General features: G+C 41.3%; 1 protein-coding gene across 1 annotated transcript in view; it reads right to left on the reverse strand.

Moving 5' to 3' along the window:
• The window catches only part of LOC122797184 (cyclic nucleotide-binding domain-containing protein 2-like), a 605,654-nt gene that overhangs the window by 406,567 nt on the left and 179,980 nt on the right, over nt 1-19,107 (reverse strand). The window contains exon 5 of the mRNA XM_044066007.1: nt 17,235-17,391. Within this exon, the coding sequence (XP_043921942.1) occupies nt 17,235-17,391 (157 nt within the window). The remainder of the gene's footprint in view (nt 1-17,234; nt 17,392-19,107) is intronic.

The following is a 19,107-nucleotide window of genomic DNA, read 5'->3' on the forward strand; positions in this document are numbered from 1 at the left end:
TCTTATGTTATAGTGCCCAATTGTGATAATACAGAATGGGGTACAATTCACTCTTATGTTATAGTGTCCAATTGTGTGACTACAGAATGGGGTGCAATTCACTCATGTTATAGCGCTTAAATGTGTGACTGAAGAATGGGGTACAATTCACTCTTGTGTTATAGGGCCCAAATGTGTGGTTACAGAATGGGGTACAATTTATTTATTTATTTATTGACATTTGTTAACCAGGTTAGTCCAGCTGAGCCAGAAGCCCATTTTCAGTGGAGACCCGAAGAGAAAAGCTCCAATACATATATATATCTTCTTCTTTCAGCTGCTCCCGTTAGGAGTCACCACAGCAGATCATCTGTTTCTATTTCTTCCTGTCCTCTGCATCTTGCTCTTTCACACCAACCACATGCATGTCCTCTCTCACCACATCCATAAACCTTATCTTAGGCCTTCCACTTTCCTGTTACATGGCAGCTTCATCATTAGCATCTTTTTCCCAATATACTCTGCATCCCTCCTCAGCACATGTCCAAACCAACGAAATCTTGCCTCTCTGGTTTGTCTCCAAACCTTACAAACCTGGGCTGACCCTCTAATATACTTATTCCTAATCCTGTCCACCCTCGTCACACCCAGTGTAAATCTTAACATCTTTAACTCTGCCACATCCAGCTGTGACTCATGCATTTTGTCAATGCCACTGTCTCCAAACCATATAACATAGCTGGTCTCACTACCCTCTTGTAGACCTTCCCTTTCACTCTTACTGGTACTCATTTGTCACAAATCACTCCTGACACTCTTCTCCACCCACTCCATCCTGCCTGTACTCTCTTCTTCACCTCTCTTCCATACTCACCATTACTCTGAACTGTTGATCCCAAGTATTTAAACTCATCTACTTTCACCACCTCTACTCCCTGCATCCTCACCATTCCTCTATCCTCCCTCTCATTCACACACATATATTCTGTCTTAGTCCTGCTGACCTTCATTCCTCTTCTCTCTAGAGCATATCTCCACCTCTCCAGGGTCTCCTCAACCTGGTCCCTACTCTCACTACAGATCACAATGTCATCTGCAAACATCATAGTCCACAGGGACTCCTGTCTGATCTTGTCTGTCAACCTGTCCATCACTATTGCAAATAAGAAAGGACTCAGAGCTGATCCTTGATGTAATCCCACCTCCACCTTAAACGCATCCGTCACTCCCACTGCAGACCTCACCGCTGTCACACCACCCTCGTACATATCTTGTACCACTCTTACATACTTCTCTGACACTCCCGACTTCCTCATACAATGCCACAACTCCTCTCTAGGCACCCTGCCATATGCTTTCTCTAAGTCCACAAAGACACAGTGCAACTCCTTCTGACCTTCTCTGTACTTCTCCATCAACACTCTCAGAGCAAACATCACATATGTAGTGCTCTTTCCTGGCATGAAACCATACTGCTGATCACTAATCATCTCCCTTCTTAACCTAGCTTCCACTACTCTTTCCCATAACTTCATGCTGTAACTGATCAATTTAATCCCTCTGTGGTTACTACAGCTCTGCACATCACCCTTATTCTTAAAAATTGGTACCAAAACACTTTTTCTCCATTCCTCAGGCATCCTGTCACTTTCCAAGATTTCATTAAACAATCTAGTTAAAACTCCACTGCCATTTCACCTAAACACCTCCATGCTTCCACAGGTATGTCATCTTGGCCAACAGCCTTTCTGTTCTTCATCCTCTTCATAGCTATCCTTATTTCCACCTTGCTAATCCATTGCACTTCATGGTTCACTATCCCCACATCATCCAACCTTCTCTCCCTTTCATTTGCTTCATTCATCAGCCCTTCAAAGTACTCTTTCCATCTCCTCAACACACTCTCTTCGCTTGTGAGTAAGTTTCCGTCATTATCCTTTATCACCCTTACCAGCTGCACATCTTTCCTAGCTCAGTCCCTCTGTCTAGCCAATCAGTACAGGTCCTTTTCTCCCTCCTTAGGGTCCAACCTTTCATACAACTCTTCATATGCCTTATCCTTAGCCTTCGCCACCTCTCTCTTTGCCATGCACCTCATCTCCTTATACTCCTGTCTACTTTCTTCATCTCTCTGACAATCTCACTTCTTCTTCGCCAACTTCTTTCTCTGTATACTCTCCTGCACTTCCTCATTCCACCACCATGTCTCCTTGTCCTCCTTCCTCGGTCCAGATGTCAAACCAAGCACCTTTCTAGCCATCTCCCTTACTAGCTCTGCTGTAGTTACCCAGCAGTAACTCTTCACTGCCACACAGTGCCTGTGTTAACTCTTCCCTGAACTCCACCTCACAATTACCGTCATTCAATTTCCACAATTTGATCCTTGGTGCTGCCCTCACACTCCTCCTCCACTTCTTGATCACCAATGTCATCCTACAAACCACCATCCTATGCTGCCTAACTACATTTTCCCCTGTCACCACTTTACAGTCTCCAATCTCCTTCAAACTGGCCCTTCTACATAAGATATAATCCAATTGTGTGCATCTCCCTCCACTCTTGTATGTCACCCTATGCTCCTCCCTCTTGTTAAAATATGTATTCACCACAGCCATGTCCATCCTTTTCGCATAATCCACTAACATCTGCCCTTCTGCATTCTTTTGTTTAACACCATACCTACCCATCACCTCCTCATCCCCTTCTGTTCCCTTCACCAACATGCCCATTGAAATCTGCTCCAATCACCACTCTTATATCAATACATATATATATAACAAATACAATTAAAACATGATATCTAAAATAATACGTAGTAACTGTAGCGAAGAAATACATATAGAAGTGATAATATGAAAGAAACAAGCAAAATTTGTTGTATATAACACAGATTCTGAGTATGCACTTTACAGTTAGTAGATATAACTGAGTGAAATACAGCAACAATTTACCTTAGGGAAAACATCTCTAGACTGTGTGCAGTGAAAATTATGATCAAGTCCTAGTAATCAGAGGACAGTGTAGGAGGAAAGCAGCCTCGGTAGAAGTACAATTAGTACCAGTAAATTGCAGTAGTATGGACCTCAAAGTTACATAGTATGCAAATACATTGTGTATATACCCTGTCTTCCCTGTATATATCATTGAGCAGAGGGAATATATCTGAAAAGAAAGAGTAAAGGAAGAAATAGAAGAATCCACTCATGTTATAGTGCCCAAATGTGTGACTACAGAATGGGGTACAATTCACTCATGTTATAGTGCCCAAATGTGTGACTACAGAATGGGGTACAATCCATTCATGTTATAGTGCTCAAATGTGTGACTACAGAATGGGGTACAATTCACTCATGTTATAGTGCTCAGATGTGTGACTACAGAATGTTTTACAATTCACTCATGTTATAGTGCCCAAATGTGTGACTACAGAATGGGGTACAATTCATTCATGTTATAGTGCTCAGATGTGTGACTACAAAATGTTTTACAATTCACTCATGTTATAGTGCCCAAATGTGTGACTACAGAATGGGGTACAATTCACTCAATGTTATAGTGCTCAGATGTGTGACTACAGAATGGGGTACAATTCACTCATGTTATAGTGTTCAAATGTGTGACTACAGAATGTTTTACAATCCACTCATGTTATAGTGCCCAAATGTGTGACTACAGAATGGGGTACAATTCACTCATGTTATAGTGTTCAAATGTGTGACTACAGAATGTTTTACAATCCACTCAAGTTATAGTGCCCAAATGTGTGACTACAGAATGGGGTACAATTCACTCATGTTATAGTGTTCAAATGTGTGACTACAGAATGTTTTACAATCCACTCATGTTATAGTGCCCAAATGTGTGACTACAGAATGTTTTACAATTCACTCATGTTATAGTGCTCAAATGTGTGACTACAGAATGGGGTACAATTCATTCATATTTTTCTGTAATCCTGTTCTGACATAGTTTGTTGCTAAGTTATACTACCACACTGTGAGACCACAGAATGTGATCTGCTTTGATCTTATGTTACACTATCCCATTATGTGACAAAAGAATCTGATATAATTCACTTTTATATTATACCACTCCATTGTGTGACCACATAATGTGGTATAGTTCACTTGTATGTTATACTGCTCTACTGTGTGGCAAAAGAATGTGGTATATTTCACTCTTATATTCTACCTCCCTACTGTTTGACCACACAGAATGGGGTCTATAATATAACATCGAAGTCTTAAAACTTCGAATGTTATAATATCTAACCATTTAGATCGAAAGACTATAACATCGAACACTCAGAAAGTACAGTTGTGTACACCTACCATAAATGTAGATGTTCGAGTGTCTTCACTGTTGCAGTCATGACTGTAGGGTTCTCCCCTGCCGGCAGGCAGCCCTCGGTCGGCCAGAATCCCAAAGTCTGGGTCCGGCATCGGCTGTTCAACCTTGCTCCCTGACGTCAGAGCGCCAGGAGTATAAAGCTGACAGCCGACACCATCTTCTCCAGTTTTTCTTGCCCCAGATGTCAGGAGTCCCAAAATGAAAAAGGTCCCATAACCTTTGCAAATACACCTCAGAAGAATGGTGAAAAACGGAAATACACAAAAGTAAAAATAAGAGGGGACAGGAGGGAGGGAAACCCAGACTGCAACAGTGAAGACACTCAAACATCTACATTTATGGTAGGTGTACACAACTGTACTATGTTCATCATGTTTCACTGTTGCAGTCATGACTGTAGGGTAGAATCCCAAAGCTGAAAGAAAGGGAGGTGGTCATAAAGAAGAAGGGGCGGCTAAAAGGCCCTGCAAGACTGCAGAGGCAAAGCCTGCCATAGACTTAGAGTAGAGAGGTAGATTGTAGTGCTTAGAAAAAGTATGCACTGAACTCCAAGTTGTAGCTTCCAAAATGTCTTTGGTAGGAACTCCCCTGAGGAAGGCCACAGAAGTGGCAGCAGCTCTGGTGGAATGAGTCCGTATGCTCCCTGGGATTTGCTTTCCATGGTGTGAATAACAAAATCTGATTCCATGAGCAATCCATTTAGAAATGGTTTGTTTTGAAATGGCTTTACCTTGGGAACTTGAAGCATAAGAAACAAACAATTGTTCTGATTTTCTGATGTCATTGGTTCTGTTCAGGTAAAAATGTAGTTGTCTGTGTACATCCAAGGAATGTAAGATCCTTTCCCCTTTATTTTGAGGAGTGGGGAAAAAGGTTGGCAAGTGGATAGTTTGATTTAAAGCCACTTTGGAAACCACCTTAGGCATGAAGGTAGGATTAGTCCTCAAAGATAACCTGTCTTGATGAAAAATAATATAAGGTTCCACAGCATATAAGAGCTTGTAACTCTTGAACTCTCCTGGCAGAGGTTAGTGCTAACAGGATAGCTGTCTTCCCAGATAAAACTTGATGTCAGAAGAAGCGGCAGGCTCAAAAGGAGGCAAGGTTAGTTTTTCCAAAACATAGTTGAGATCCCAAGCAGGAATGGGAGGAGATCTAGGAGGTCTTAAGTTCTTAGCTCCTCTGAGGAACTGTCTCATGAGCTGGTGGGAAAAGATGGGAGGGTCTGTATTATAATGAGCAGAAATAGCAGAGGCATGTATCTTAATGGAAGAGAAAGAGAGACCCTTATGTAAGAGATCTGTCAAGTAAAGTAAAATTAAAGTAATGTTAGGAAGAAGAGGATCAGAATCCTGAGCCTGCATCCAGGAGCAAAATCTTTTCCATTTTCCTGCATAAGATTTTCTAGTGCTAAGACGTCTGACTTCTAAAATGACATCCATAACCTGCTTGGGTAGGAAAGAAGAAATCAAAGGCCCTGGATTAACCAGGCTGCCAGGCTGAGAGTTCTGACATGAGAGTGTAGAACCTGACCCTGATGTTGGTACAGAAGGTTCGGAGACTGAGGTAAAACCCAAGGGGGCTCCAGGCATAGGTTTTTTAGAGTTGGATACCAAAACTGCCAAGGCCAATTTGGAGCCAGTAAGATTATCATCGTGGGCTTGTCCTGCTTTATCTTCAATAAAACTCGTGGAAGAAGAGGAAGAGGTGGAAAGGCATATCCCGAGAGGTTCCTCCAACTGAATGACAGGGCATCCACTTTTCAAGCTCCTCTGTGGAAAGTCCTGGTGCAAAAATTCTGTAGCTGATGATTTAGATGGGATGCAAAGAGGTCTATGTGAGGACATCCCCATACTGCTGTTATCATCCTGAATATTTTGGTGTCAGCATCCACTCATGTGGATCCGAAAGGTTTCTGCTCAAACTGTCTGCCAGGAAGTTTTGTTTCCCTGGTAGAAACTGAGCTTGAAGATCCAGATTGCAAGCTAGAGCTGTGTTCCATAAATCCATGGCTAGTCTGCAAAGGGGGTAGGAATGAGATCCCACTTGCTTGTTTATGTACCACATAACTGTGGTGTTGTCCGTCCGTATTAGTAGTTGTCCTGGTTGTATGAGATTCCTGAAGGCCAATAGAGCTTTCTGAACGGCTAACATTTCCTTTAAGTTGATATGCAGGTGCTTCTGATCCTTTGTCCAAAGGCCCTGCAGACAATTACCCTGAAAATGGGCTCCCCAAGCATAATCCGAGGCATCCGTGGTTAGAATCTGAGTGGCAGGAGGCAGACGGAAGGGTTTCCCTTTGTTTAGAGCACATGCCCTGGACCACCAAAGAAATTCCTTTTGAAGGCAAGGAAGGATGGGGATCAGTATGTCCAAACTGTAGCAATGCTGAGACCATACACTTTTTAGGTACCACTGTATTTTCCTCATGTGTAGTCTTGCATATGGTACGAGAAGGATGCAGGAGGCCATGTAACCCAAAGCCTGCAGGAATTTCCTTGCAGATAGTTGGGTTAGAGTTGCCAAGGCTTTGAAAGTTGAAGCCAGCTGTAATTGTTTTTCGGATGTCAGAAATGCCATCTGGGTTGTAGTGTTTAGAAGAGCCCCCAGAAAAGTTATCTGTTGTGATGGTGTCAAATTTGACTTTTTTTATGTTCACAGAGAATCCCAGGAACTTGAGGAGGTTCTGTACAAATTCTAGATGCTGGAGTAAGACATCCTTGCTGTCTGACTACAGAATGGGGTAATGGGGTGCACCACCATAGTGCCCAAATGTGTGACTACAGAATGGGTCCAATTCACTCATGTTATAGTGTTCAAATGTAAGACTACAGTGAATGTTTTACAATCCACTCATGTTATAGTGCCCAAATGTGTGACTACAGAATGTTTTACAATTCACTCATGTTATAGTGCCCAATGTGTGACTACAGAATGTTTTACAATTCACTCATGTTATAGTGCTCAAATGTGTGACTACAGAATGTTTTACAATTCACTCATGTTATAGTGCCCAATGTGTGACTACAGAATGTTTTACAATTCACTCATGTTATAGTGCTCAAATGTGTGACTACAGAATGGGGTACAATCCATTCATATTTTTATGTAATCCTGTTCTGACATAGTTTGTTGCTAAGTTATACTACCACACTGTGAGACCACAGAATGTGATCTGCTTTGATCTTATGTTACACTATCCCATTATGTGACAAAAGAATCTGATATAATTCACTTTTATATTATACCACTCCATTGTGTGACCACATAATGTGGTATAGTTCACTTGTATGTTATACTGCTCTACTGTGCGGCAAAAGAATGTGGTATATTTCACTCTTATATTCTACCTCCCTACTGTTTGACCACACAGAATGGGGTCTATAATATAACATCGAAGTCTTAAAACTTCGAATGTTATAATATCTAACCATTTTGATCGAAAGACTATAACATCGAACACTCAGAAAGTACAGTTGTGTACACCTACCATAAATGTAGATGTTCGAGTGTCTTCACTGTTGCAGTCATGACTGTAGGGGTTCTCCCCTGCCGGCAGGCAGCCCTCGGTCGGCCAGAATCCCAAAGTCTGGGTCTGGCATCGGCTGTTCAACCTTGCTCCCTGACGTCAGCGCGCCAGGAGTATAAAGCTGACAGCCGACACCATCTTCTCCAGTTTTTCTTGCCTCAGATGCCAGGAGTCCCAAAATGAAAAAGGTCCCATAACCTTTGCAAATACACCTCAGAAGAATGGTGAAAAACGGAAATACACAAAAGTAAAAAATAAGAGGGACAGGAGGGAGGAGCCAGACTGCAACAGTGAAGACACTCGAACATCTACATTTATGGTAGGTGTACACAACTGTACTATGTTCATCATGTTTCACTGTTGCAGTCATGACTGTAGGGTAGAATCCCAAAGCTGAAAGAAAGGGAGGTGGTCATAAAGAAGAAGGAGCGGCTAAAAGGCCCTGCAAGACTGCAGAGGCAAAACCTGCCCTAGACTTAGAGTAGAGATGTAGATTGTAGTGCTTAGAAAAAGTATGCACTGAACTCCAAGTTGCAGCTTCCAAAATGTCTTTGGTAGGAACTCCCCTGAGGAAGGCCGCAGAAGTGGCAGCAGCTCTGGTGGAATGAGTTCGTATGCTCCCTGGGATTTGCTTTCCATGGTGTGAATAACAAAATCTGATTCCATGAGCAATCCATTTAGAAATGGTTTGTTTTGAAATGGCTTTACCTTGGGAACTTGAAGCATAAGAAACAAACAATTGTTCTGATTTTCTGATGTCCTTGGTTCTGTTCAGGTAAAAACGTAGTTGTCTGTGTACATCCAAGGAATGTAAGATCCTTTCCCCTTTATTTTGAGGAGTGGGGAAAAAGGTTGGCAAGTGGATAGTTTGATTTAAAGCCACTTTGGAAACCACCTTAGGCATGAAGGTAGGATTAGTCCTCAAAGATAACCTGTCTTGATGAAAAATAATATAAGGTTCCACAACATATAAGAGCTTGTAACTCTGAAACTCTCCTGGCAGAGGTTAGTGCTAACAGGATAGCTGTCTTCCAAGATAAAAACTTGATGTCAGAAGAAGCGGCAGGCTCAAAAGGAGGCAAGGTTAGTTTTTCCAAAACATAGTTGAGATCCCAAGCAGGAATGGGAGGAGATCTAGGAGGTCTTAAGTTCTTACCTCCTCGGAGGAACTGTCTCATGAGCTGGTGGGAAAAGATGGGAGGGTCTGTATTATAATGAGCAGAAATAGCAGAGGCATGTATCTTAATGGAAGAGAAAGAGAGACCCTTATGTAAGAGATCTGTCAAGTAAAGTAAAATTAAAGTAATGTTAGGAAGAAGAGGATCAGAATCCTGAGCCTGCATCCAGGAGCAAAATCTTTTCCATTTTTCTAGTGCTAGGACATCTGACTTCTAAAATGACATCCATAACCTGCTTGGGTAGGAAAGAAGAAATCAAAGGCCCTGGATTAACCAGGCTGCGAGTTCTGACATGAGAGTGTAGAACCTGACCCTGATGTTGGTACAGAAGGTTCGGAGACTGAGGTAAAACCCAAGGGGGCTCCAGGCATAGGTTTTTTTAGAGTTGGATACCAAAACTGCCAAGGCCAATTTGGAGCCAGCAAGATTATCATCTTGGGCTTGTCCTGTTTTATCTTCAATAAAACTTGTGGAAGAAGAGGAAGAGGCGGAAAGGCATATCCCGAGAGGTTCCTCCAACTAAATGACAGGGCATCCACTTTTCAAGATCCTCTGTGGAAAGTCCTAGTGCAAAAATTCTGTAGCTGATGATTTAGATGGGATGCAAAGAGGTCTATGTGAGGACATCCCCATACTGCTGTTATCATCCTGAATATTTTGGTGTCCAGCATCCACTCGTGTGGATCCGAAAGGTTTCTGCTCAAACTGTCTGCCAGGAAGTTTTGTTTCCCTGGTAGAAACTGAGCTTGAAGATCCAGATTGCAAGCTAGAGCTGTGTTCCATAAATCCATGGCTAGTCTGCAAAGGGGGTAGGAATGAGATCCCACTTGCTTATTTATGTAACACATAACTGTGGTGTTGTCCGCCCGTATTAGTAGTTGTCCTGGTTGTATGAGATTCCTGAAGGCCAGTAGAGCTTTCTGAACGGCTAACATTTTCTTTAAGTTGATATGCAGGTGTTTCTGATCCTTTGTCCAAAGGCCCTGCAGACAATTGCCCTGAAAATGGGCTCCCCAAGCATAATCCGAGGCGTCCGTGGTTAGAATCTGAGTGGCAGGAGGCAGACGGAAGGGTTTCCCTTTGTTTAGAGCACATGCCCTGGACCACCAAAGAAATTCCTTTTGAAGGCAAGGAAGGACAGGGATCAGTATGTCCAAACTGTGGCAATGCTGAGACCATACACCTTTTAGGTACCACTGTATTTTCCTCATGTGTAGTCTTGCATATGGTACGAGAAGGATGCAGGAGGCCATGTAACCCAAAGCCTGCAGGAATTTCCTTGCAGATAGTTGGGTTAGAGTTGCCAAGGCTTAGAAAGTTGAAGCCAACTGTAATTGTTTTTCAGATGTCAGAAATGCCATCTGGGTTGCAGTGTTTAGAAGAGCACCCAGAAAAGTTATCTGTTGTGATGGTGTCAAATTTGACTTTTTTATGTTTACAGAGAATCCCAGGAACTTGAGGAGGCTCTGTACAAATTCTAGATGCTGGAGTAAGACATCCTTGCTGTCTGCCTGAATTAGACAATCATCCAGATAAGGGTAAATTTGAATTCCCTTGAGTCTGCAGTAAGCTACTACTGGAGCCAGGCATTTGGTGAAGACCCTGGACGCAGTAGACAATCCAAAGGGCAGCACAGAGAATTGAAAGTGCCTCGATCCGGCCTTGAACCTGAGGTATTTTCTGCGATCCTGCCTGATGGGAATGTGTAAATATGCCTCCTTTAAATCCAAAGTTACCATCCATGCATCTTTGGACAGCATTGGAAGTAACTGCTGTAGAGTAAGCATCTTGAATTTTGGAATCTCTAGAAAGGTGTTCAAGACCGACAGATCCAGAATGGGTCTCCATGAATTTTGCTTCCTTGGGACTAGAAAAAGCCTTGAGTAAAACCCTTTTCCCATCTCTGAAAGAGGAACCAGTTCTATGGCATTCATAGCCAAAAGAGCTTCCACCTGGTTTAAGGCCTCCGTCCATTGATGTTTTGGAAGGTCTGGCCATCCGCTTGGCCTTGGCAAGGTATGAAAATGGAATTTGTAACCTCTTAAAATCACATCCAAAACCCATTTGTCTTGGGTTATTTGAGTCCAATTTTGATAAAAAAAGAGAGAGTTTTCCTCCGAGAGGGGCTTCCAGGCAAGACGTTCCTGTAGCCCAACAGAGGGAGTCATTGAGTTTGTTTCCTTTGAGATTGTGACCTGTCCTCTCCTCCCCTAGGGGTAGAAGCAGTCCACTGTCTTGGTCTATAAGCAGCTTTTGTTTGAGGCCTCCCTCTGGAGCATCTATATCTACCCCTCTGAGGCCTGTCTGAAGAGGGAAAGGACCAGTTTTTTGAAGGCCAATTCCTGCTAAATCTAGGAGGCTGTACTTGTAAGAAATCTTTAACTGTTTGCATGGATACCTAAATCTTCAACATAAACACCAAAATAAACCACAAAAATTCTGGGCTGGTATAAATCGACTACTCCACCCTGGACAATCTACCACTCCTGTTCCCTCTAACTCCAGTCAAAAGCCACCTGAGGATATTGCTAATGCCTTTAATAATTTTTTCACCGAAACTATCCAGACCCTAGCTAGCCAACTCACTCCTGATAACCCCCTCTCATCCTCAATCACTGACACCTCACATCCTCTCTTTCACTTTCAACCTGTCCCTACCACTCTTATCCACTCACTACTCAAAAAGCTAAAACCCACCACCCCATCTGCAGACAATCTCCCTGCTGAGTATCTTCATATAGCTGCAGATGTAGTTGCTTATCCCATCTCAATACTGATCAATAGGACCCTATCAGAATGTTCCATTCCTTCAATATGGAAAACAGCCCATGTTATTCCTCTCCACAAAGGGGGTTGCTCTACTGAGCTATCCAACTATAGACCTATAGCCATTCTCTCACCCCTAGCCAAAATAATGGAGAAATGCATACATAAGCAACTCATTCACTATCTTACAATGAACAACCTACTGGCCAATTCTCAGCATGGGTTCAGGCCACATCATAGTACCACAACTGCCCCCTTTCCTTTACCAACACTATTAACCTAAACTGGAATTCTAATTTGCTCTCCTCAGCCCTCTTTCTTGATCTGTCAAAGGCTTTTGATATGGTCAACCATCAGTTACTAATCCACTCTCTAGAAGGCATATCCCTGGACAAATATGCTATTCAATGGTTTACATCCTGTCTGGGTGGAAGAAAACAAGCAGTTCTATGGCAGGCAAACTGTCCGCACTCCTACCTCTCGCCCTTGGAGTCCCTCAGGGCTCCATCTTAGGTCCCCTGCTTTTTTCTGTTTTCATTAATAACCTTCATGTAGCCATCCCAGAAGCCACCTGCATCCAATACGCAGATGACTCCACTCTTATCTGTTCTGCCTCCTCCCCATCAGACCTTCAAAGCCTAACCCAAACTACATTTAATACAATTGAAACCTGGTTAGTTAATAAATGCTTGCTCTTAAACCCTAACAAAACTAAATGACTACTTTTCACCCCTACCAGTCGATCTACTTCTCTTTCTTTCTCCATAGCATCCAGCAATGGCACCTCTTTTCTCCCAGACATCAGCACTAAGCTAGTAGGGGTTATAATTGACAACAATCTCAAATTTGACTTACATGTAAATAAAACCATCAAAGCTGTTAACCAAAAACTCGGCTCACTATACAGAAATAAACCTTTTCTAACCCCACTAGCCTGTACTTCTATAGCCCACACTCATCTAATCTCTAACCTGCTATATGCTTCCCCTACACTCTCCAAATTGAATAAGATTGAAATGAATAAACTCCCCTGTAGTTATAACCATATAGCTAGATTTGCTACCAACTCTACATACAGGACCCATCACTGCTAAAACCTTGAGCTCCTAGGGTGGTTAGAGTTCCCTAACCTACTTCGGTTCAACCAGCACATAGTTGCGCACAAAATTCTCACACACCCAGAAAAAACACCTGCTCTTACAAACATTATAAAACTGTACTGTCACCCCAGGCCACTCCACTCAGCTAACAAAGTAATGGTCCAGACTCAAAGAGCTATTAATTGGGATGGAGACTCACGATTTACCAACTTTGTTGGCAAAACCTGGAACTTACTCCCCACCAACCTTACACTTGAACCCTCTCTCAATCTCTTTAAAAAGGCCTTAAACAATATTTTAAAAACCACTGGCTCTGCCCCTGCACTAACCCAGATTAATCTCCATAGACACCCTGTCAATTATACTCTCTTAACTAATGCTTATTTGTGCCAATATCTGTAGAATACTACATAATATTTAACTATATAAAAAATGCTATATTGCAAAATGTATATTCCATAGGGCTGCTTTAAGTATCTACTTTTTTACCCTAGTGCCATAATTAATGAAAAACTCTTAAATTCTTATGTTTTTTTCTTCTATGTGAATGTAATTCCTACTCTGTTTTAGTTAACCGACTCTTGAATAATGTATCACCTCTATAATTGCTGTTCTTCTTGTAATCTGCTATGCTTATTACTGTTATTGCTTGTATCTGAGATTTGGAGCTTTTCTCCCCGGGCCTCCGCTGAAAATGGACACGTATCCAGTCGGACTATCCTGGTTAACAAATATAAACTAAAAATAAATAAATAAAAATAAACTATTGCACACTTACCTTACCCACTCCCTAACCCTAAGGTCCCTATCGCTCACTCACCTTACTTGCTCCTTAACCCTAAGGTCCCTAACTATCACACACTCACCTTAACATGATCTGTTCGCACACTTACCTTAACCCGGTCTGTAACCTTCGCTCCACAGTCGAAGAAATAGCGAAGCTGCAGAAACAGCCCACCAAATACTTTCCCTAGGAAAGTATTTGATATGCTGCAGCTTCGCTATTTTCAGCGTTTGGTGCATAGGGTTCGATATATTATAACAGTCGAAGTTTTAAGACTTCGATGTTATAATATAGACCCACAGAATGTATTTGAGTTCAACCTTATGTCATACTACCTCACTTTCTGACCACAAAGTGTGGTATAGTTCACATTTACTTATGCTACCTCATTGTATGACCACAGAAAGAATCTGGTACAGATTATTTTTATGTTGTACTGACTCGATTTGCGATTACAGAATCTGGTATAGTTCATTCTAATGTTAAACTGCCCCACTCTGTGATTCAATATTATTTTATGCTACCCCAGTATGTGACCAAAGGATGTAGTGTAATTCCTTCTTACATTATACAACCCACTGTAGGACCACAGAGTGTGGTTTAGTTCACTCTTATGCTATACTGCACCACTGTATGACCACAGAGTGTGGTTTAGTTCACTCTTATGCTATACTGCACCACTGTATGACCACAGAGTGTGGCTTAGTTCCCTCTAATTCTATACTGCACCACTGTATGACCACAGAGTGTGGTTTAGTTCACTCTTATGCGATACTGCACCACTGTATCACCACAAAATGAGGTGTAGTTTACTGCAGAGAGGACAGGAGAGGGAAGGGAAATCAATTGATTGTATAACTGCTAATAAGCATGTTGTTATTGTGAATACATGCTGCTGAAAACCACTTGCAGTAATCATTTAACTTGGTTGTTCATTTCCCCACTGTTATGCAATGATGAAGTTAAGGTTGAGGTATAGGATCTCCTCCAATATGGAAAGTGCAGGAAGCCTTTTCCCTACAAAAAAGTATGTTTGTTTACTACTAAAGTGGTTTTCAGTGAAAAGGATTCAAAGCAAAGGTGTTTGTAATTACTGTTAGTGAGTAACTGTGATACAGATAATCTTGTTAGACATGACCCTCAACAGTTTGGGTTTGTGAAGGATATCCTATCTATTTAATCTGGTAAATGTATTCAAAAGGTTACAAAGTCTGCAGATGGTAGCCATTGAGTGCACATAGCATATCTTGACCTGGCCAAGATTCTTGACACCATTCCCATGCTGGCATTATACAAAATCTAAAGGCTTTAAAAAATCATACCATATGTGGTAAGACGGATAGCAAACTGTTTGAAGGACACAACCTACACAGTACAAGTAGCAGATGCTTCATCAGAAAGTAAGGAAGTGACCGGCAGTGTCCCCCAGGGCTCGATGTTGGAACCACTCATTTTTGATATTTACTTCTCAGATCTCCAAGACCCAGTACCTTTGGCTAACAAAGTTTGTAGATAATTGTAAAAGGGGATTGCTATTAAATGTACCTATGATACCTAAATCCTCCAGAATGAACTCACCCTAGTAAATTCTTAGTGCACTAAAAAGGGGTCAAACTAAATGCTAAAAAGTGAAGTATCATCACATTTGGTGGCCATCCTCTCCTCTCCTCTCAAGAAAACAAAAAATGTAGTCAGGGACATAAGTACCTGGATTAAAGGCTCCCTTTCTTTGGCCATCACGTGACAATGGGTTTAAATGAGCAATCACTCCATAACACTCAATATTGATCAGGCCAGTTATTGAATATAATGTCCCCTTTGGGATGTATTGCACTAAATATATCAAGCAATTAAAAATACACTAAAGGTTCCTAACAAAAAGATCAGAGGTCTAAGTCCCTGAGCTACCAAAAGCAGCTGGAAGCTCTATCTCTGAATTCAGTATTTTGTAGATTTTTTAGGAGAGCTCTATGTCTTACTTACCAGACCATTAGTGATCACACTGTTTCACCACAGGGCCAGTATCTCCAACAATACTACAATCAAGGTCCTAAATCTTCAAAAGATAACTAAAACTCTATGGAGGGACAAGTTTATAACCCAGCACCACCCAAACCTCTGGAATAAACAGCTCCTGCATGATAAGTAGTGTCCTGCATGATAAGTAGTGTCCTGCATGGTAAGTAGTGTTCCTCACTATCTTCTTTTAAACATAAACCAGATGACTGAATGGATATCCACAAATGGTACTGCACTATTGGTCTTCATGGAGAAAGGAGATGCTGCCTGAGGGACGGTACTGGGAAGACATGAATGGTTATGAGGCTCAATGACCTTGGAATATCCTTGGATCTGAGTCAACATGAATCTGATGAAAAGGGAAATAAGAAGAAGACAGAAAAGGAAAGGCGAGAGTATGCTGGTTCTACCAGTGCACACAATTCCATATGAATAAGGATGAACACTGCAAGAAATATCAGGCAACTGGACAACTAGCTTTGCAAAATATAAATCATAATCTACTGAATCTGAAATATCTGAGATGTATTTCTACAATGTAATACGCAATTAAAACAGACCTTATCACTATCTCCCACCTGATCTACTCACATCTGAAATTGTTGCAAGACAAAAGCAAAGCTTTTGAGATTTTGCAGGCATACCTCTCAACTGTCCAGAATTTTGCAGAATGTCCAGATTTTTTGTTCATATTTTTGGTCTGTTCCTCATAATATTTGTGGTTTTCTGACAGATAATTGAAGATTGCAGGCACTAAATAATGACAATATGTTTGAGTTTCAGACGTTATATCATGCAGAGAAGGCATGCTAATGCAAACCATATTATTCTATCTGCTTTATAATTTTATAAGAGCAATATATAAAATCTGTCCCTCATTTTGGGCCATTGTCTCCCAATAATTTTTGGATTTATCCAAAATGATTGTTCTAAGAGGTTGTGAGGCATGTGCATGTTATTTTGTGCTGGTGCAAATATCCTATTTAGTGCATTTTGAGCTTATGCGTCTAGAAATCAGAATTCACCTAGTAACTGCAAGACTCAGACAAAGCTATTTTTCAGATCAATGCCCTTGCTTCATCCCTGAATGTAGGCACCTCTGCCTAGTGACTTTAACATGCTACCAAATGTCAAAAACTGCTTTATTTGATTACCCTTGTCATAAAAAACCATTTTAAGCCTAGCCAATTATCCCTTGTGAGACTCAAACCTTGCACCTTGTGTTTGTAAGGCAAACGCTTTAACCATTAGACCACCCTCCCAACCCCAAGTAGAAGAATGTCTATGAAAACATACTAGAAACTATATGAGAGTTCTGTGTTTTGATAAAAAAGGTGCAGAATATTTTAGAAAACATGCATGCTTGTGGGGTGTTTGTTAAAGTAACCACAGGACTGGAAGCATCACTGAAAGTTATGTGAAGGAAGGCTCAGACCATTGTATAAATGACCTTTTAAAGGCAGCATCTAAACAATAGAAAGAAAATATCATCTTTAGCTCTACTTTTCTGCAGATAGTATAAAGCTTACTCCAAAGCAAGCCCCTTTCTTCAGCAGGATTGGTTCAGAATCAAGAAAGGCACTGCTGCCATCTTTGTCTTGTGTCACAGCAATTCGTCCGGAGAACACAAAATAGAAACTGTTTCCTCTGTGGCCTTTCTGCACAACAACTCGTCTCCTACCAAACCTGAAAAACAAAACAAAAAAAATTAAAATTGTTAAGTTGCGGCTTCTTATCTGCTCAATGACAGTTTTACAGCCTGAAATGAAATGCTTTCTACAGTTGTCCTATATGGTGATTTTGAGGAGATTCAGCTGTGTTGTTTGCAACTGTAGATGGTACAAGGGATTGGGTCTATGGTTAATTGTGTCAAAAGGACGAACTATTGATTGGCACATCATTGAATGTAAAGCATCGAGACTCCATCCATCAAACATGCAGTTCATTGAACCTGTGAGACAGGGGACATAACCACTTGGCCAACACTTCCCCATCTCACAAACAGCAGTATTTCAAGCCCACCCATGTGGGAGCTTCACCCCCCTAACTATATATACCAACTCCAAGATCACACTAGAGTGGGGAAAAGTGAGAGAGGGACTCTGACACATTCTCATTCATAACAACTTACAGTCAAAAACAGAAAAAAAAATTTTCCAAAAAGGAATCTAAACAAATGTAGCAAATTAAAATAGTCCTGTACACCTAAAAGGACATGTATATATCACCAGGGAAGTCATCATAGCATTAGAAAGTAATGACTATGTCTACACGACACTGATACAACACTCTGACATCTGGGTTCTGAGACTAAGATTTTAGTTATGATGAAAATACATTTAAAGAATGTGCTTTATCCATGGCGACTGAGTTCCATATACTAAGCCTGAAGCAGGAAAATGGATAGCTACTGCAAGTACAGATATGCAGGGTGGCCTGAGTGCATGTGATGAGCCTAATAAAGAATGCAGGGTTCTGAAATAAACATTAAGATGTGAAAACCAGCTCTTTTGGCATAAAGGGATAAAGCCCTTTCTACAACTCAGGCAACCTGACTCTGAATAGCAGCTTGGGTACTGTTTGGAGTTGGCGTGAGGGAAGGGAGGAGTGATGTGGCTTTGCTGGCTCACCACTCTTGGCAGGAAGGGGCAGAGCACATTTCTATGGTGATATCCCTATGGAGATTGCGTATCACTTAGAAGTGTTGGCTTCAGTGAGGCAGGGCAGTCTTGAAGGGTAATTTCACCACACAAAGCAAGTATCACACCATCCCTAACACGTTCACAGCATGCTGAATGCTTCAGTTGTACAGGATATGTGCAGTGGGTTTAGGGACAAAAATACAAAAATCTCAAACCACCCTTGATGGTTGACTGAATGATTATGCTTGCACTCATGATGAGGAATGAATATGCCAAATGGCCAAGAGAGGGATGAATGCTCAACAGGCAGCAGAAACAAAAAGAAAAAAATAGATGTTTCACAAGGACAGTGGTTTAAGTGGAATAGCTTATAGACATGGGTGACAGTTAAAAGACTGTACAGAGAAATGGGCAACAACAGATGAAACTTTTTTATCATAAGGTAGTGGCTTTCCTTGGGACAGTGGTGCATAAATCTGCATGTCTACTTAGTGTAACTTGAAGAACATGCACATTAGATGCTGATGAGTCAACAGCAGTGGTAGTCTGTAATGTAAGGAAAGAGTAACAAATTATTTGGTAATGGAAAATCTGGAAACTCTACCTACTTTAGGAAGGGAATAAAATACATTAGACAACATCTGCTAATATCAAGATGTTCATGAAGGAAATAGACATGAGTTTATGTGCCAGTTTTAGAAGAATATACATGAAGACTGCAGAGTTCTAATTATCATCCACATTCTTTTTTTCTATTTCT

This window comes from Protopterus annectens, chromosome 3.part0, assembly GCF_019279795.1.
Source record: "Protopterus annectens isolate FY-2018-M chromosome 3.part0, PAN1.0, whole genome shotgun sequence".
In the NCBI taxonomy this organism is placed as follows: Eukaryota; Metazoa; Chordata; order Ceratodontiformes; family Protopteridae; genus Protopterus; species Protopterus annectens.